Here is a 20,663-nt window from a genome sequence, read left to right as displayed (position 1 = left end):
CTATAGGAGAGTGCTGTAAAACCTATACTTACCAATACAGTTTGTATGGTGAGTGAACAGCATGTAAACAATATAGCAAGCTGTGCCGAGTACCAGCGATCTGCGGGGGTCCCCACAGATCAAATACCTAATTAAAGGGATTCTACCACCACCAAAACAGCTTCTAAACCATTTAAGTGCTATTACAGGGAATGTTAGACATATAATGAACATACTTTGTGTGTAAAGGTCAAATCTTAGTGTGTATCTATAGTGTGTCCAAGTCTGCCCACCAATATCACTATGTTTTCAACCAGTGATCTCTGGAAATAGGTAGAAATTTGTGTCTTATGAAAGAAGAGAATCTCCTCTTACGTACGACACCAGTGACCATCCTTTAATCCCCATTTTTCCAGCTTTGCACAAAAAAGCACAGAGAAATACAAAGAGACAAAATATGTTAATATTACATTTACTAACAAACAAACAAACAAACAAAAAAAAGCTAGAAAATCAAAAGCTGCTCAAAAAGTTTAGTTAGAGTTTAAGGCCAGGGCCCCACGGGTCGGAAATGCCGTGGTTTGGCCACGGCGGAATCCCATGCCCGCTTTGCAAAATAAAATTGCAGCACGGAAGCGCTGTGATTTCCAAACAGTCACGGATATAATCGCAGCATGTCAATTGTATGTATGGAAACGCTGGCGGCTTTCTAATCGATATATACAGAAAGTCCGCTGAGAAAAATTCAGTAAACTTTCTGTTGAAAGCGCTGCGGGAAGAACCGCAATGCGTTCATGCCATGGTTCTTCACGCAGCGCTTTAGGGAGGCCGTGGGAGGTCTTGGCCTGAAAGTTTAAATTTCTTGGCTGCACGACTGCACTTTGGTGCATAAATAGTAGGTATGTTCACTATGCCAACTGCCCTTATAGCAGCATAAAGTGGTTAAGAAGTGATTTTGGTGGTTGTAGACTTTATGTGTTGTTGCAACTGCAGCTACAACTAACATTTGGCAGCAGTGGCTCATTTAATGGAAGATCTACATGCAGTTGGATGGAGCTTGAGCCATGTGGCTTATGGACCATTGGTTGAGGATTTCTTTAGAATACTGAAAGACAAGCCAATGGGAAGCACTAGGAAAACAGAAAATGTTAATATACGTTACCTGTGTAATACATTTCATTCAGTGTATCCACAATCTGTTTGAGATTGCGAACACATCCCACAGCTAATGCAACCAGGAGTTCAAATCCTGCATTTATGGTGGCCGGTGAACTACATACTGGAATGGCTTGTTCAGCTGGAAGCTCACCAGTTTTCATATATTGCAAATAAACATTGGAAGCTGGGAATATGAAATCATCTATCAGCTCCTGAAAGAGAAGAAGAGAGCACATTACCATACATATGACCCCTCACTAGAACCACTAGACAAATTCTGCAAGGCATACATGCTTGAGATGTGATTATTCGAGAAATCTTGTTGCTTGTCACATTAGCCCAATGATTACTTTAAAGTGGTGTCACTAAGCTGAAGCTTATTAAACCAGCAACACAGATTGGATAAGTCAGGCTCACCCGAATCGAACGCCTTTTTCTCCATGAACATTTTGTGCCTCTTAAGATATTCATTTATTTCCCAAATTAACAGTCTGGAGCACTGAGGAAGTTTTCATTGCTCCAAACTACTACACCCCACTCTGCTCTAATACACACTCCTTCTGAACCACCTTCTGTGAATGATAGGGCCAGAAAGCCAAGCTTAAATTGCACCTGGCTATGTCAATGGAGCCAGTTTGGAGAAGCAGAGCAGCCAAATTGTTCATTTTCATATTCCGAATAGAATTTTGTATGGTGGGGGTGGAGGTCTGGGGTATGTGTTACAATCATTAACTTATGAAGCTGTGTTGCTGGTTTAAATATGCTTCGCCCTAAATATGCTTCACACCCCCCCCCCCCCCCCTCAAAAAATAAATAAATAAAAAATACGCCACACTGAATACCTTAAAAAGTGGTTATTATTGCATTTTCCATTCATGTCCATATTAAATTCTCATTGATTTCAACGGTAACCTGTGCTGTATGTGCACACAGTGCTGGATTTTTCTGTTTGGGGAGGGGGGTGGGAAATGAAAATTCTAGGCACAACAGGATTTTTCCCAAAATCAGCGCATTAAAAAAAAACAAAAAAAAAAAAAAAACACGGAGGTCTGTGTGGACACTCCCTGCTATATTTCTATTCTACAGTAGATGATCAGACATAAAATGTAAGTAATGTACAAGCTGTAACCTTACTTGTTCAGTTGTATGGCTATAAACTTATGTCCGGATTAATAGGTTTGGCAGAATATGGAAGATTTACCAATTCTGTCTAATAGTTAATGTAAACAATGTCTCACAGTGGCTGGATGATAAATCCATCACACTATTTGCCTAGCGTTAATCTAACCTTTCAACAAACTGCTGCCAGAACTAGCACACTGTATGAAGCTGTGTACATTGCCACGCTCTGTACATTGTATAATGGTGCTGCTCAACTCCAAGCAACTTCCTTGTGTCCTGAGCAGTCTGCTTCTGGCTCCATAAACCCTAACAGAATATGGTGTACTCTTGTACATTACAGGTTGTCAGTAGGTTATACAAACAAATCTGTAATGTCTGAAAAAGCTGCGACAGATGCCATGTTTAAAAAGGGGAAAAAAAATAGAATCACTACCTTAATGAGATTAGCACCTCCTTTCTCACAGCCGATGTGGTATTTCTTTTCAGGTGTTTGGAACGCTAGCAATTCTTTTGTCACTCCCAAATGACCTTCAAGAATAGTCTCCTCAATACCGGTCTCACCTGTTCTCTTAACATCATCCTGGAAAGAGAAAATCCTATTTAGCCACTTTGCAACCATAACAAAAGAAAAAAACAAAACAAAAAAAAACTCAAACACCACACTCACACGATTAAGACTGATTTTGATCGTGGTTTTTGAGCAGGGGCTCAAAAATTCTTTTTAGAAAAGGTTTTTAAAAAATTGCTTACCCTTATCCTTTTAAGCCAATCAATTTCATTGTTGAGAAGAACTTCTGCATTAGGGATGTTGATGTTGCTATTGTAAGCATAATTCAGAAGGTGCCTTAGGAGGGTGAAGTAGTCTCCAGAGTGTTTGGCTCTCTCTCTTGCTGTACTCTGTAAAAGGAAGCATAAAAGATCATAAATGAGTCTAAGGATTACGGCTTCCAAGTAGTTATACCCCATTTCAAACAGTCAAAAACACTGAGATTAACTTACCCCCAATACTGTAAAGAGCAGTGTAATGAAGAAAATTAGGGGTCTGTGCCCCATGCAGCACCTTGTGGCCATAAGAAAGAATTGTTCCTGTGCCATTTGTCTCACAAGTCTGCAAAAAATAAAATTAATAATAATAATAATAATAACAACTGTAGGCACAAGAATGTCAGTTTTGTGTTTTTTTTTGTTTTTTTTTTAAGGCAGTCGAGAAAGAACTGATCCCCATATTAATGTTCTCATACACAACAATGGTTCCCATTCCATCATATAGAAAAGGTTCAATTACCCAAAGGCTAAATATTAGTCAAAGTATTTTAATAGTTAACCAATAAAACTGGGTTCACACAAGACATGGCAGCAGCAGGTTACAGAGCTGCAGCTTTTAACTTTTCAGTCTCAACACTTCCAGAATTAACTTAAAATTGTAAACATAGTGGTAATAAGGGGCATGTCGCTTGGAATGGACATAACTATAGAGTTATCAGTCTAAGGTCTATGCTACCCATGTACAAATAGAGCAATATAAGACAACGTAAGGTCTTCCATTAGCCAGATTGGTGGAAAAATAACACTAGTACGCTTACATCTGACAGTTTATGAGTAAAGCATTCTCTACCCCAACCATCTCCCCAGTGATTAGTACTGTGTATGCAGATACAGGGACAGCCAGCTGTCCCCTTTCACTATTTACCAGGTACAACTCTGAACTTCTAAATAGTGACTGTTCATTAGAATTCACTAAAGTCCTAGTTAAGTGAAAGGGACTGAGCTGTAATATTAGGTACAACCATTACGAGCAACACCTTCAGACAGCTGACTGGCAGGGTACCAAGACTGGGAGCACCCATCTACCTGCTTTTGAAGGCTTGTCTAAAGGCAAGTCAATTTTAAAGTCCAGGATAACCCCTTGAAAGATCCGCCATTAGGAGGTATAAGCATATGCATTTGGACACAGTCACTTATACATCAAAGGTAAACAGCGTGATTCTGGGTTATCCGCAGGTTTTGAGTAAATACGGATTTACTTTCCTCATTTTCTAGGAAATGGGTCGGTTCAAACTCATTTTGCACCATAACTAGGAATAAACTGAAGTACTCACTTGCTTTGACAATGTAGCAGCAGGTCAATAATAAAAGTTTGCCATGCTTTCTCTTTGCTGAGGGCTTCCAGTGCTGTCGGTATCAAAGCAAAGCACAAAGTCATCGCTTCAAGAGCCTCACAACAAACTTGTTCATCTTCTGGGTCAGGTTCATTGCCAGCATTCGTCTGTTAAAAGACAAGCAGATTACACAAATAAATACCATATCTTAGCATTGGAAAATAAAAACTATTTTGAGAGTGAAGGAGCAAATAAACTCAAGCTAAGACGCACATAACACATATAAACCTGTGAAGAAAAAAGCAGAAGTTTATCTTTTTTTATTTTATATGAACCCAGTACCTTGGTTCTGCAGAGCACAAATTTGTTATATGTGCTTCCCCAGGGTAAGATGACAAACCAGACCACATAAGGCTGGTTTATAGTCATATACTATGGAGACATATTGTCCTGAATAGAGGCCTATTATGTTTTGACCCTTTCAAAAAGTTTCCTCATTTTTAAATTTCAGATACATTACACGAGAACAAAAATACCAGACAAAATCACATCTGAATACTATTCAATCCTCTTACCTTCTCATAAATTTTGCTTATTTCTTCATTGGCTGAAAACACCAACTGAACAGATCCACAACCAGAAGCCCAGATTACTTTTTGTATTGCTCGAATTACACAAATATCAGGGATGTACTTAGAAGCCTAAAACAAAAGTAAAACTCCTTAACAAGAGGCTTAAAAGGGAAATTGACATCTCCAAAACCAAAAAGCATGAGCGCTTACTTCATCAGATATTTGCTGTGCCAGGCGTATTGCTACGTTTCTCAACATACATTCTGAGGTTGGATTAGGAATGTTCTGTAGGGCGTTTTGTAGCACCACGGCTTGATCATGGGTGGCCTAAAGAGTAAATTGTAACTAGTAGAGAATCACTTTACATATAAAACATACACAACCAGCAAATCTTACTAAAATACCTAATTCCATCACTACCAAAATTATGACTGACAGCTCTTAAAAAATTGTTTAGGTCACAAACTTCATTTTTACCCCCTTGACATGCAGTTTGGAATCTACTCCTAGTTTCAGACTTCTCAAAAAGAAGTGTCTCTCGCTGTAATAAGTGTTAGATGTGAAGCCTGAGCGTCCAGAACACTGCCATCTGCCCCTAGCTTTCATGCATCAGTACAACTTCATTTCTCAATAGATTTCTTTCTACAGCACCATGAGAGTTTTTCTCCTTTACAGGAACAGAGCGTACAATCCGTAGAATCTGTACTGTACACAGTGTGTTGTGTTATTTTACATACTTCCCTCCCCCTGCAGACTGTCATGCCTGCTCATCTTCTACATTTTGATAAACTTCTCAACTCACTCCCAGTGGAATCTGCAATACATTTATTCGCCTCCACATCAATACATCTTTAAGAACCCGGCATCTGCTGTAATCGCGCAGCAGGTTGGGAAGAGATTAAACCCAACTGTAGCTAGGGCTTATTTTTGGAGTTGGGTTATATTTTTCACGCCTACTCCAAAAAAAAAAAAAAAAAAAAAAAAAAAAAAACCTGCAAAAGCTAGCTAGGGCTTAATTTCAGGGTAGGTCTTATTTTTGGAGAAATGGTAGAAACAGCAGCATTTTAACATTTTAAGTCGAAGAAACGTTTTACTTTGCCAGAGATAACGGCATATACCCTACATGATTAGCAAAACACATTTAGTACATGTTTATTAAAATAATAAACCTACCGGTGACACAGGATTTGACCCTTCAACAGGCTGGCACGCTTCAGCAACAGCTCGGACATGTCCATAACCAATTGCAGTAAGCAACAATTTGGCTACTTTAAGAGCATTAAGATACGCACTTCTCCTTGTTTCCATGTCAGCATTTGGCAGAAAGTTATTCCGAGTAAGCATGCTCAACACAAGAGGTAAACCTCCACTTTTCAGGAAGTTGTACTGAAAGTCACTAGCATCTTCTCCCAAAGGTGCATTGGCAGGCATCAACAAGGCATAAACAACCTAGAAATCAGAAACACATAAATCACATACTTAGTTTTTGAGGTCTTCATAAAGTCACGATAATTTTTATATATATATATTTTTTTTTTTTAAGTACATCCATGCCTCATATAAACACAAAAATGTTTATAAAAAAAACAAAAAAAAACAAACGTACAAACCACACACCTCTGTCAGATAGAGAACTTGTGAAGCTGACTGGCCAAAGAAGAGGGAATCCAAAGATGAACTTAGGCTGCTTTCTCCAAGTTTAGCATGATCTAAACAAATTGCTCGGAGTTTCTCCACTATAGTATTGTCTGAAATAACAAACAAGAGCAAAGGTTTGACAGGAAGAACTCTGGCCACAAGGATTGTATAAGCATTCTCCAGGTTTTAGATTTTTAACTTAAGCTATAAGGTAAGAAAATCTAAATTTTTTATTTTTTTAAATACAGAATTATGAAAACCGTCAATATCTTTGTGGACCAGTACAGATGTGGATCAGAATCTAAACACATGCAGGTGAACATTGACAGGCTTGGCCTGCATTTACCTGGTGGCATGAGCTTCATCAGTACACGTGCACCATCACGTAAAGGAGGCATACTTAGGCTGCTGCCTAAATCTGCGACTTGCCAAAGAAAAGAGATATATCGGTGGTGTAAAGACATTATCTAGGGACAGAAAAATTAAGAAACCTACAGTTAGCGATGAGCTGTAATTCTTTGCAATCATTTAAAATTCGATTTGTGTGTCCAATCTTAGAAGCCGTGACTATTCCCACAGACTACAATCACAAAAATACATCTATGTAACATTAAAAGGGCGTCCCATTACAGACACTTATAGCCCATGGCAGTAAATTGAGTGGCAAGCACATTGGCTCTTCATAGGGGGATGCAGGGAGAGCTTTAGTTATCTGTTCTCTCAATCACTGGGGACACAGTTTCAGATCCACTGGTATTTGACACTTATTTTTCAATTTTTCATCTTTCCTGTACATAGACTGGAAAATAAGCAGTGCGGTAATTGTCCCCTATCCTGTGAGCAGAGAAGTCTAACAGCAAAATGTCTTCAACTTTGATACCCTGATGCATTTTCAATACAACCTGTTTGTGCAGTAAAACACATCAGAACTCTGGCAAACCCAATTAGAAATCAATACAGATAGATATTCTTTGCCATGGCTCCATTAAGTGCCAAAGTTTTGACTTTTTTTTTTTTTCTAATGTAGATTGTGAGCCCCACATAGGGAAAAAAAATGTAGATTGTGAGCCTTATCAGTATGTCTTTGTGGTATGGGAGGAAATCCACGCAAACATGAGAACATACAAACTCCTTGCAGATGGTTTTTTGCCCTTGGCAGGATTCGAGCCCAGGAGTCCAGAGCTGCAAGGCTGCAGTGCTAATCACTGAACCACCGTGTGGCCCAAGTTTTGACATTTAAGCTTTAAAGGGATTGGGCCATGAAGGACACTTTGTACTCATAGAATAGGGAATAAGTGCCATAACACCAGGGATTGACCATCTGGTTCCCCAGCGCTCAGGAGAACGGGAGACCAAAAGTCTCCATGCCTCCGACATTATAAATGGGGTGCTAGTGCTCATGTGACCAGTGCTCCACTCCATTCACAGTTATGGGAATGAGGGTGCTGCCAGAGATTGCAGTCCTGGCAGCACCATAACAGGAAATGGAGGGCCTGTCATGCAAAAGCACTGGCATTCCATTCACATGGAAACTCCTTTAATACATTTTAGAAGTACATTGTAAATATACAAACCACTCCAGGCAGGCAGCTTTCAACTTCTGGGTTGGGGCCATCACTGTAGTGGTTTCCATGATTTCCGGGAGACCCAGTTGAGGAGTCTGAAGAACTGTCAGGACTTGAAGGCATATTTGAACTGATCTGTGTTAGCTTGGCAGTAATCAGCTGTAACATAAAGCCCATATATATTTTATTAGTGCACAATGTACTCTATACAGGAGACAAGATTGTTTTGCATTAGGCATCCATTTACGCTCAGTTGTAAAATATTTATCTGCTTTAAAGTGGACCTTTCACGAAATCCAATGAGTCCAGCTCTTTGCATCAATTAATAGTCGCTTTGCCATTGATTCTAGCACAGCTGAAATTTTTTGCTCAGGAGCAGCGAAGGTTTAAAAAAATAAAAAATCCAACTGCATTGAAGTCAGTGGAGTGGCGCCTATTAACAGATGCTACACATTTCAACTGGTGGAGGTGAGAAGTCCTCTAAGTTTCATCGATTAAAGGGAATTATCACCATTGTGACATATTGCATTGTAGGGGACATTATATTAAGCACCATTATACCTTTAGGTACTACAAAAGCAACATTTGTTTGAAAATACAATTGAAATAAATATACAGATGAGGTTAAAGTGCAAGGGACAGGGAATTCCTTGGGGGCTTGGGTGTCGGACACTGACCAATTTGATATTGATGATCAGGCTTTCCAATATAGTCCTGAAACACATCCACAGATTTATTACAGTGGACAAAGTTTAATGCAAGCTGAATGGGGGAGAGAAACAACGCTCATTTAGGGAGCGTTCACACTTGCACCCCTGTGCACTCTGTCATTCCGCCAGATTTCTGTCCTAAGCCCCGGAGAAACTGCACAGGGGACGGCTTCCCGGTGGTCAGGTTATTGGCGGAACATCCACGTGTACAAAGGCCGAAGGGGAAGGTGGTGGAGTTATAGCAGGCCTATTGTGTTCTCCAGTGCACAACACTTTCAAGAAATATGCTCGTAATAAAAAAAAAAAAAATTGAAGTATAGTTTACACATACTGTATCTACAGAAGTTGTTCAAAAAAATAAATTTACTTACAGTTTTATCTTTCAGGTTCAGCTGGCCAATTAACTTTCTATCTTCTGAAGGATCTACTAGCTCTCCGCCAATGAAGAGTTCAACTTTCGTATGTGCACTGTTGGCCTTGATACGATTAAGTATACAACGACGAACAGAGCCTATTGTGTCATTAGTGTGAGACCAAATATCTAAATCCTCCACCTGACGGCCCTGATTTGGAAATCGCACAACCAAGGTAATGTGTTTTCCACGGAAAGCCCTAAGAGCAGAATAGAAAAATTACAGCACTTAAGCAGTCAATCAGAACTAAAGCAGATATAGAAACATATTTGCGATAGTCAATGACAGATGAATGAATTTCTTAGACCTTATGTATAATTTGTAAGGAACAACTGTGCCTACACAATTTAGTGAATATTGTTCTTCTTGATTATAAATGGACACTCAGGAGTTTTCCATAAGAAACTCTCTCCTATAAACAGGATAGGGGGAAGTTGTAGATCAGTGTGGGGAAGGAATCAACTGCTGTGGAGCCCACAAATGAAGGGAATAGGAGTATTTTGATCCCTGCTCCATTCAATGGGATTGTTAAGCACAGTTACCTTGGCCATCTCCAACTGTCCCACTGAAATTAACTTAACAGGGACTTTCTTTTACTCCATTCAGAACAGGCAGCAAACCACCCTAATCTCATAATCTATATGGGCACTAGAAGTAAGACGCCCTCTGATCTGCAAACCTATCCCCATCGTATAGTGAACCACCTAAGAAAGGAAACCCTTGAGTAGACAATGCCCTTTTATAGGACTTGCCAGGTGACCAATGCCTGCTGGACATTAGTGACTCAATGATGAACCTACTTATGAGAAAAAGAACCTATAATGGATGATCTTAGGGGTTGAGTGTCCTGGTATAGATTGGGGTGATGCTTTTATAATCCTTGAATAATTACATGTTCTGTATATTTCCTCCTAATAGAGTTGTGTATTCTGCTTTCGTTTAAACTGTAAAAAAAAAAAAAAAAAAGGGGGGGGGGGAATCCTTCGAGACTGGTGAAGAGGAACCCCACCAGATTCATGTTGCCTTAATCACAGGTTGCTTGGCATACCTGCCAGACTCCCAAATCATGAAAAACCAAGTTTTACACTGAAACTGTGGTGTTTCAACCAAGTAATTTAAAAAATCCCCAGGCATAGTGAGAAGTGTCCACTAGGTGGCACCTATTTGGCTTCCCCACAGCAGCCTCAGCTTGACCATCAAGTCTCTCCCTATATGGAAATAATGAGAGATCTGTCAATCACGCAGAGCCAGGTGGTAGGAAGCTGGAGGTGACCCTTCTATCAAAATAAAACGACTGAGGATAAATATATATATATATATGTATGTATGTATGTATGTATGTATGTATGTATGTATGTATGTATGTATATATCTTAAATTTGGTGCAATGGAAATGCGAGTCTATACCAGCTATAGGCTGGCATAGATTTTCACAATAATATACATAATTTTTTTCTATAAACTGTAGTAAGTAGAGATGAGCGAATACTATTTGAAACTCCCGTTTCGAATAGCACGCACCCATAGGAATGAATGGAAGCGTCAGACTTTGCTGGCGGCCGGCCGCTTAACCCCCCCCGAGTCCATTCATTCCTATGGGAGTTTCGAATAGTGTTCGCTCATCTCTAGTAGTAAGCCTATCAGGATGTGAAGACCCTTCCAATAATCTCTACCCATCACAAGAAGTACCATGAGTGATGAAATCTCTCAAAAAAGACAAATCTTTTTTGCCAATATGGCTTTCACAAACTTTTGACTTTTTTTTTGCCAGACAACTGGTGCAAAATGATTGAAGAGGTTGCACAGGATTCGTTAGATAAAAACAGGGGAATGCTACAAAGTGAAAGCACCGATGCTTACCTGCACCCTCTATTCAGTTTCGGCACTGGGTTGGCAGGCACTCTGTTTACTTATCATGCGGTTAATCCTTCTCTGCTGCGTACGGCTGAGAGCAGGGATTGGTTACAGGAGATCAGTGCTGCAGTCGTTCTCTATGCAAAAATGAGGACTAACCCAGCGCAGGAACCAAGGGAAGATGCAGACAAGTATCAAGGCTCTTTTTCCCCCCCAAATGTTACTTTCTAACCCAAACAAATACCCCCCTCCCAAGTTCTCTTTTGAAACAACACAGCAAGTAAAACATTTCTCTGCAATAAGGGATATTGTCAAAACATGAGAAGCATGAAACTGATGACAGGCTTGCGTTAAAGCCATAACATATGTCCTTTCCACACACAAAAAAAAAAAGTTTGTAATATGATACACAATCAATATTCAGCATAAATCAGAAAAATAATGTGCTAGATCGAAATGTGTTCACATCAATATCTGAGTGAAATGCATGAAGAGAACATGCTCTCCGAAGTATAACCTTAGAATAGAATATGACAAGTAAGCAGTACCTGGACATTGGAAGAATTGTTCTCTCTTCATGGTAGTCGCTGTCACATTCATTTATGTATTCTTTGAGGACTGTTAAAACTCTGACCATTCTTATGGCTTCCTGCCTTGCACAATTAATACTGTCTTTATCACCATCTAACACACACAATGTGTCATATGAGGCCTTCAACCGATCAAAGCAGGACTGAATAAAGTCCTCATGTATCTCCACCTATAGAAAAACCAAGACACGGTCAAGGTTATGCTCCACCATACATAGTGGAGATGCATTACCATAGGCAAAAGTAATTTAGTCACAAGAAAATTTAATAAAAGAATTACAATTTAAAAACAAGGCATTTTTGTGAAACACATCTGCAAGGTCATTTGTTTCTAGCAATAATACAGGGTTCAATAAATAGTTATTGTACCTTCATTGCAAAGACATTCATGAGGCAGGTGCAACATATATATCTCACAATGAAGAACACATAACCTTATGAGATTTAGTGTGAAAATGTGAAACTGTAGAAACCTCCATCTTAAGGCATGTGGGGAATTCACACTCCTGTAAGATGGAGAGTGATGGAGAGACAACAGACTGCTTCTGCATAAGACGTGGTTGGAGTATAAATATAATGGGAATACTGAGCTGCTCTAATGATATGCCATTATGGCAAAAACCTCATCTGTGGGAACTACAGCTGCTGGAGGAGTATGGAGCAGCATGGAATCCGATACCTGCACCACTAATATCAGGAGGAAATCCGCCCAACATATTAAAGAAAAATCTGGCCTGGAAAAATGACATTTTTCAGTATGTTTAGTTAAGACATGCTGCACAGGCACGGGTGGTGAATCTGAGCTGCGGGCCACTCTGGAGTTTTAGAGAAAATCCCCAGTTTGGAGACGACTAGAGGGTTCATCTCTTTGGCCTACAGGGAGATGTAGGAAGAGTTTCTTCACCTACATAGGATCACTCAAACACTTGTGGAACAAATCTGTGGGCCAGCTCTTGCAGGTAGAGTGGAAGGAACTCAGTCTCCGTGTTGCACAAGGTATTCCTGATACATAGTATTTTGAATTCCTAAGCTACTGTTGGAAATGTGGTCAAAAGCTAAATCTCTGCTGCACGGGAAGATGTCAACGAACGCATGCAATTGATACAAATCACAAAAAACAAACACACAGAGAGGGGCGGAAAGTACTGAGACAATCCTACCTGATTTACTTGTAACCTTGGTCCAAGGTTGGTATAAATTTCCTTGAGAAGATCTATTGCTCGGTTTGCAATATCATCACTACCCTGAATTACAACCTGTAACAGAAATCAAAAAAGAAAGCATGGAAAAAAAATATATTAACACAAAAATACCCAAAAATCACACAGAAGAACTACAAATTGCTTTTTCTTCACATGAAATATCCAACTCAACCTCACAGAAGAAAACTAATTCTGGACTGACAAACTACATTCGCACTGTAATGGCTTAGTTTATCGTTCTTATCTATCATAGCAGGAGAAGACCAGGAAGCCTTCTTTTTGTCTTTTTTTTTTTTTTTTTTAAACAGAAGACAGATTCCTCCAGCCACAAGTTTATCTTCTATTGAAAGTCTGAAAGACTTCCGTAACATTATAGTCAATAATGACAATTGTAGACAGAATGTGCTGTCTATGCATTTGCATTTAATGTAGTAAGCCAATCCCCCCCCCCCCAAAAAAAAAAAACAAAAAAAAAAAAAACACCAACACACACTTACCCTCCAAAGATAATCGAGTCCTATAAGCTCTAGATCATCCATCATGTAAGCTCGCCGTTTTGCCACAAGCTTTCCTTCTCGGCAGTTAACAGCTTTGAAAAAACGTTCAAAACATTTCATGCCGTTCTCTGTTAAGAGGGAGGGATCTAGCTGTAGTACATTGTTCTCAAAAAAGTCTTTATTTATATCTGGATCAAGGTCTGGCTCATCCCCCATAAGCTTGGAATACCACTTAAAACAAGCTTCACGATCACAAAGGTACACAGCATTTTCAGCTAAACACTTCCAAATTTGTTTTGCCTGAGGGGCACAAAGCCAAAGCTGACCATCCTTCAATAGAAATCTGTTAAAAAAAACAAACAAACAAACATTAGGACAAATATTTCTGTAATAATATTTATTATAATATTGTAATTATAATGAAAATGTGCAAAAACAGGAGTTCACAATTTTCATTCATTTTACAGTCCTTCACGGGAAAGGTGTGGATATCTTTTAGGTAACCATTTATTTTTGGAGCCACACAACCACAAGTGGATGTCAGCCACAATAGTGCAATATTACACTTCCTTGGAAGACGGCTTCCTATGAATTACCTTAAAAAATTTAGCCTTTCCTGGACTTCTTGTACATGGCTATAGCGACTTCCTGGCCTCACAGTTTGTGGATCGTATTCTCCATGTTCTTGAAGATAAAATAAGCGAGATCAGTTGGTGTATCAGACTCACATTGGTGAGTATAACATTTTGTTTACCCTATTCTAAGGGTATGGTCACACAGGACGGATAATCTGTGGAGTTGTAAATGTAAAATGAGCAGCATTTACAGTAGCAACAACTCAACCACATGCTGAGGAGTAAAAGACTGAATTTGCAAACACTGACCTGCACTGAGTATTTAAAATGGACTTGTCAGTGTAGGTTGCAGATTTTCACCTTCTGCAATTGTGGCAAGTCCGCAACAATTACACTAATAATTCCATATCAGAAATCGTACTGCTTGTGGAGGTTTTTGCTGCTGCTACAAATGTGTAGATTATCAGTCCAGAGTGTGCATACCCCAGTAGTAAGTTCCAAAGGTGGATTATCTTTCACATGATTACTTTCACACAAAATCCGTAAACTATAACAATCTGAGTTACCTTTTGAGTACTGCCGCATACTGTCCATGTAGGAAGAGAGGTTTTCAGCAACTAAAGTGACGAGGGCATGGTTATGCTGGAGTTGGTTGATTAAATCATGACGGTAGAATACATGGGGGCTACGTTGTGTCTGACTGAAATGGAAATGTACAATAGATATTACAAATTGCTAAGATTGACCTGATCTTAACATACAGTGTACTTAAATAAAAAGTATAGTCTAGAATCTTATACGCTGGAACCTCACCTTAAGTTTTGAGGTGCTTCACCAAATAAACTGCAAATTTCTCTAATCTGTTTAAGTGCTGGAATGACCCACTTGTCATTTGTACGCAGCTCTTCTATAAAGCGGTCTATCCATTGAATTTTTTGGGTGTCTCGATCCTAGAAAGATAAAAATAAGAACTATTTCTGGAGCTCAGGGAGGGTTCACCAACCTGATCCATTTACGAAAATTCTACAGCAACACCAGCATATTATAGTTGAAAGCATGAAGTTTCCATACTAAAGGAAAGACTTATCTCCAAATCATTTTAATCAAATGCATTAGGCTCAGAGCCCAGTAGCCAGCTTTTTCCATGACCCTAAAAGTGCTCTTTAGGACTGACTAGGATTGGCAACCAGCACAAAAAAATATAAAATAAAGCAAACTACCCACCTGCGAGCAGCTGTAATCCAAAATTTTAATGTGAGCACTTAGGGCTTGGTCCATTATATCGACAGGTACATCATCACTATGCGCTAAATTCCATAGAAGATTTAACACTTTGTGAGCCATTACTCCATCCTTGTCATCTTCTGCTAGTCGTCGAATCAGCTCCAAAAGTTTCTCACGCTGTTTTTTACTTGCATTTGTCCAGCTAGCCTAGAAACAAATAAACAAACACTTAATTATCGCTACATCTAACAACCACATAGGCTTCAGTCATACAATGCAGAATACTACAATGCGTATAAGGGAACCTGCCAGGCGAGTCGCAGCGCCGCACCTCCCATGAGGCGACCTGAAGCGACCGCTTTCTGTCGTTCGCCTCGGGCGGCGAAAGGGGTAGGTTCACCCCTGGCGAGTCATAATGTATACATTGCAGAGATGGGCAGTAGAGATGAGCGAACACTATTCGAAACAGTCATTTCGCATAGTGTTCGCTCATCTCTAATAGGCACAGCTGTAATTTATACAGGCCCGAGACCCTAAACTCCAGCTGGATAACAACATACAAGCAGTTTAGTGGCCACAAATGCCTGTGTATAGTAGGCATCAAAGGGAATTTCAGCAGTGCTTTGGCACATACAGGAAGTATTTTTTTTTTTTTCCTTAAACAAAGGAGGGCTCTAACTATCTGCTTCCTGCGGATCAGTGGTTTGACAGGACCATGGCACTCTTCCAGACATTTAGGCCTCACCATTGTTTACACTACTCCATACACTTGAACATCATTTACTTAGTAGTGATGAACGGTACTGCAGCTTCATCCCAAGTGAGGTTGCAATACCTAGTAAATAGCCTGCAAGGGGGGTCTGAAGCAGTCTAAACACTGGAAAGGCCAAAGTTGTCATATTGATGACCCATCATAAAAATACCCAATTAATATTCACAGAGCCATGCGTGCAAATTATAACCTCTAAAGCAATATCTTTGCTAGCACAAAATAAATGAAAATAAAATTACCTTGAAACAATCAAATAGATGGTCAAGTTGTTCTGGGGAAAAATCCCATGCTAGCTTAGCAAGCAAGTCATGGACATTTTTTACAATGGCTTCATGTTTTCCTGCCTGGGGAAAGGGGGTAAAACGTTAAGACTTTTTTCATTATTCCATATTCAAACAAGTTGCCAGGACATTTTGTGTGAAAATACACAATATAAATTTTCAACAGAACCCTTATTTCAGAAACGAGTGTTGCATTGGCAGCGGGAAGAACGATTCACCAGGATTCTAAAATGTACGCCACAAATTCTAAGGGTGGCAAGAACGGGTCAGACAAACCCAATTGTTTTGTGTATGATGTGGATGGCCAAAAACTCCCTCTCTTCACTTTCCCAATTGGAGAGAAAAATAAATAAATAATGAAATGAATTGTATGGGTACTTTATGGCCTCATGCACGCAATCATATTTCAGTCTGGCCACATTCCAGAATCTGCGTTATATCAAACAGTATTAACCTTAACACCACTAAAATGAAATTAGAAGCTTCTTTTCTTTTTTACCTGTGCTGCCCAAATATTGTCTAGATCTTGCAACGTTAGAGCTTTTTCTTTGATGACAAATCTAAGAATTTTCTCAAGTTTTTCCACATACTGTGGCTGATGCAGACTGTCCCGCAAAACAATAGACAGAATATTGTTTTGTTGAATCCATTCCTAGAATACAAGAATGTTAAAAGTTGACTTGTTTTTTAAAATTAAATGCTTTTGTAAAATCAAACTCAAAAACAGTTGTCAAATCACCTTTGTAAACCAACTAACTAAATGATCCCTCATACTAGGGATGGACAAGTACGGAAAATCAAAATCGCAATTTAAAAATCGGGCATTTTACCTAGATTACGATTAATGCTTATTATTTAGGTCATGTCCCCACTCACGCTGCAAGACTCACCGAACAGTTTCATTTTGATTAATAGCAGTTTCGACTGTATTCATATTGTGGGGTCTCTTAGGAGTATTCTAAGTGGAGGGCAAGGGGAGGAGAGTAAACATAAAAATCAGGTGATATTAGCCAGCAGGAAGTAGCACTGGAGCCCAGGATATGATTTTTGGTTTACTCACCTCCCATGGCTCTCTGCTCACTATGCCGTGGGGTCTTTTCTGACCCCAGATACATTTAATAGCAGTTTCAGTTCGCCATGTTCAGTGTGAACAAAACCGCAAATATAACTGAACCAAAATAACAAGACAAACAAAATCATGTCTTATCCTGGTTGATGTCCGGTTTCGGTTATTTTTTTGATTAAGTTGCCCAGTTCTACATCAAACTAGATAATATCTGGGCTTTTAATCGCTAGGCAAAGAGGCTTTCATTATACCCAAGTCCTGTAAAGTTCAATTACAATATACTAACGTTAACATACCCATCTATGCTATTATAAATGCTGGTGGAATCTAACATTCTGACAAGAAAATCACACAGAGACTGGTTATGTGCTTTACGATTAATTACAAGCAATCTGGATGTTATAACACAAATTAAAAAGGGTGTAGCTTATGTCCAGAAACTTAAGCAGCAGCATGTGTGACATTTTATAGAAATATTTGGAGAATTCAGACGAACGCAAATCTTTTATTATTTTTTGTACATATATATTCCAGCATGTTTTTCCCCATTTTCACAAGTACACTGCTTAAGCACACCAACGGTCTGAAAATAATTAGCAGTCACTGAAGATTTGATGACTGCAGCATCACACAGTTCACACATCCATTGCTAGTTCTACCCATACAAAAGGATGCATTCTGCAAGAATACATTAAAGAAAACCAATCTACTACTTTTCTTTTCTTAAAAGGAGTTTTCTGGAACTGAGGATTCCTGGTACTCCTTCACCTGAGATGAACTGACTAAAGGGGCCATGGGGCCTGTCATGTCATGTTCATGGGCCACAGTAGCCATACACTATACAAGCACTACTTCCCAACTAACCTGCAGATCTGCAGAAATTTATGGCCTATCCTAAGAACATTATTTTACAGTACAATTGTCGAAAAAAAAAAAACAGATGCACCTCTGTGTATTTGTATCATTAATACATTTTGCAGTTTTCTTGTGAAATCTTATATTTCTTTGTTTTTCCCCTTGATTCTCTTTTAGAGGGCTGTACCCTGCTTCTCACCGGGTATTGTGCTTGTGTATGTGTAATACAGGGAAAATGAGTGTTGGGATGAGAATCACTTAACGTGGGCTTTGGAGCATACCTTTATAGTACATTAATACATATTGCATTATATAAAAGGATTCTCTTTTTTTATGAAGTCATACGCTGAAATGCTTTTCAACGCTGGGTTCACACCAACGCTTGTACTAGATTCAGAGATTCCATTCTCCTCTCTGCAAGAGAAATGCGGAGAAAAAGCGCTGCAAGCGGAACATTTCTCTCCGCCTTTTTTGGGTGGAAACTGAGCAAAAACCACAGAAACCCTATTATAGTCTATGGGGTCCGCGGGAAACCCCTTTTTTTTTTTTTTTAAGCGGATTAGGTTTCTATTCGAGGGAAAGGGGTCCCAATACAGACCCTTCCCCTACCCCCTTCGAATGCATATGTGAACATAGCCTTACCAGTTTTATTTTTCTTCTTCTGATTCTTTGCTTTTCCCTGAAGTATGGTGGGTGTACATGCTATTGTGAAATAATTGAAGCTGGAGGGGGGGGGGGGGGGGGTATGTTCCTGCTCACAGAAAAAAGAAGCGGGCTGCCCTTTCTTCAGGCGGATTCCGCGGCTGATTCAGCTGCAGCGTCCATCTCGCGGCAGCACCCTCCAGACTAGGCCCATTCATTTGGACTTACTCCGGAGTGGGAAGCTGCGACAGGCGCATTTTGGTCCTATTCTGACGCGGCTTCCCGCGACAAAATCAGGACCAAAATACACCATCCCGTGCCCCGTGAGAACGGGGCCTTAGGTTTGTTTGTAGCAATCCTAAGATTTTACCACAAGTTGCATATGACCACATCTTCCCATTTAGCCTTTCCCAAAAGTTTTAACAGTTATATGATTGTATACAAAATACACTAAAATTATGAACTAAACCTGCATTACATAAAGTATAATCTTTTAACCTACTGTCTGCTTTACCAAAAAAAAAAAACACTGATCATCTACCATACAGTAAAACGACAACTGCCCTAGATTAACAGACTGTTACTTCATGGCAAAGAGAAATTAGAATAGGTTTGTAGTAGGTTACAAAAAGCAGCTGTTCACAAATAAAAAAAACATGCATGTTTCTTGAGCTGGGAAAACCTCATTGTACTCAAATATAATTCCCGATATACTAGCTCAAGACCAACCCCTTCAATAGAGATGAACTGCAGGGCACTCATAGTGAAAACTCTATTTAAAGAAGACCTTTCACCACTTTTGGGCACATGCAGTGTTATATACTGTCAGATTGGCTTTCCCAATCTGTGCCCGGTGTAAAGAGCTTACGGTGCCGGTACCGTAGTGCTCTATGGTCAGAAGGGCGTTTCTGACCATTAGCCAGAGACGTCCTTCTGCCTCGCGGCGCCTATCGCGCTGTACTGTGGAGCAGGGAGGAACGCCCCCTCCCTCTCCTGATAATGCTCGTCTATGGACGAGCTGTGTGAGCAGAGGGAGGGGGGCGTTCCTCACCGCTCCACAGCACAGCGCGATTGGCGCCGCGAGGCAGAAGGACGTCTCTGGCTAATGGTCAGAAACGCCCTTCTGACCATAGAGCACTACGGTACCGGCACCGTAAGCTCTTTACAGCGGGCACAGATCGGGAAAGCCGACAGGGCGCTGAACTCAGCGCATTGTCAGCTTTCCAGCAGTATATAACACTGCATGTGCCCAAAAGTGGTGAAAGGTCCTCTTTAAAGACCTTTCATGTTCTCGTCGATGTGTGGCGTTCTATAGCGCTAGAAAGTGCACCGAATTCAGGCCCACCCTTTTCACAGTGAGGAGACTGTGCCGAACACAATGACACCAATATCTTCAGTCTCGAGATGCATACCAGGAAAGCCGACAAGGCGCTGAATTAATCGACGAGAACGTGAAGGGTCCTCTAAACAAAAGCCTTTATTAAATATTCTTTAAATATCTCTAGGCATAAACATCAGCTCAAAAGTTTGTACTTACTGCCATTCGCTCGGCAGTCAACCACTCCTCCTCCTCTGGATTGCCATGTCTGTGCGTGTAGTATGATACACTGGATATAACTTTGTTCACTTCATTAAGTGCATTCATTTTTCCATTAAAGGATGAAATTTGTAACAACCTAGAACAAACGTTATTACAGTAAAAACATATTTAAAAAACAGTTACACTGCAGGAGTAAAGCCATCACAAAATGTCTAACTGTATGAATAATACCTGAGAGTACTGAATACACACAATTTGTTTTTACTGTACTCCATAAAGCTAACCTGAGCTATAAACAAGCTAGATTAT

At 39.8% G+C, this 20,663-nt stretch overlaps 1 protein-coding gene across 3 annotated transcripts in view; it reads right to left on the bottom strand.

Moving 5' to 3' along the window:
• USP9X (ubiquitin specific peptidase 9 X-linked) overlaps positions 1 to 20,663 on the bottom strand; it is an 80,451-nt gene that overhangs the window by 23,466 nt on the left and 36,322 nt on the right. For all 3 annotated transcript variants that reach the window (XM_075263981.1, XM_075263983.1, XM_075263982.1), the window contains exons 9-30: positions 20,352 to 20,490; positions 16,751 to 16,903; positions 16,210 to 16,314; positions 15,199 to 15,405; positions 14,788 to 14,924; positions 14,541 to 14,674; positions 13,996 to 14,083; positions 13,400 to 13,742; positions 12,861 to 12,956; positions 11,659 to 11,870; positions 9,215 to 9,455; positions 8,143 to 8,292; positions 6,915 to 7,035; positions 6,548 to 6,678; positions 6,104 to 6,379; positions 5,141 to 5,257; positions 4,934 to 5,059; positions 4,359 to 4,525; positions 3,259 to 3,367; positions 3,010 to 3,156; positions 2,693 to 2,839; positions 1,142 to 1,349 (exon numbers count right to left, since the gene is read on the bottom strand). In XM_075263981.1, coding sequence (XP_075120082.1) covers positions 1,142 to 1,349; positions 2,693 to 2,839; positions 3,010 to 3,156; positions 3,259 to 3,367; positions 4,359 to 4,525; positions 4,934 to 5,059; positions 5,141 to 5,257; positions 6,104 to 6,379; positions 6,548 to 6,678; positions 6,915 to 7,035; positions 8,143 to 8,292; positions 9,215 to 9,455; positions 11,659 to 11,870; positions 12,861 to 12,956; positions 13,400 to 13,742; positions 13,996 to 14,083; positions 14,541 to 14,674; positions 14,788 to 14,924; positions 15,199 to 15,405; positions 16,210 to 16,314; positions 16,751 to 16,903; positions 20,352 to 20,490 — 3,554 coding nt within the window. The remainder of the gene's footprint in view (positions 1 to 1,141; positions 1,350 to 2,692; positions 2,840 to 3,009; positions 3,157 to 3,258; positions 3,368 to 4,358; positions 4,526 to 4,933; positions 5,060 to 5,140; positions 5,258 to 6,103; positions 6,380 to 6,547; positions 6,679 to 6,914; positions 7,036 to 8,142; positions 8,293 to 9,214; positions 9,456 to 11,658; positions 11,871 to 12,860; positions 12,957 to 13,399; positions 13,743 to 13,995; positions 14,084 to 14,540; positions 14,675 to 14,787; positions 14,925 to 15,198; positions 15,406 to 16,209; positions 16,315 to 16,750; positions 16,904 to 20,351; positions 20,491 to 20,663) is intronic.

Source organism: Leptodactylus fuscus, chromosome 2, assembly GCF_031893055.1.
Source record: "Leptodactylus fuscus isolate aLepFus1 chromosome 2, aLepFus1.hap2, whole genome shotgun sequence".
In the NCBI taxonomy this organism is placed as follows: Eukaryota; Metazoa; Chordata; class Amphibia; order Anura; family Leptodactylidae; genus Leptodactylus; species Leptodactylus fuscus.
This window is presented reverse-complemented; position numbering and strand designations above follow the sequence as displayed.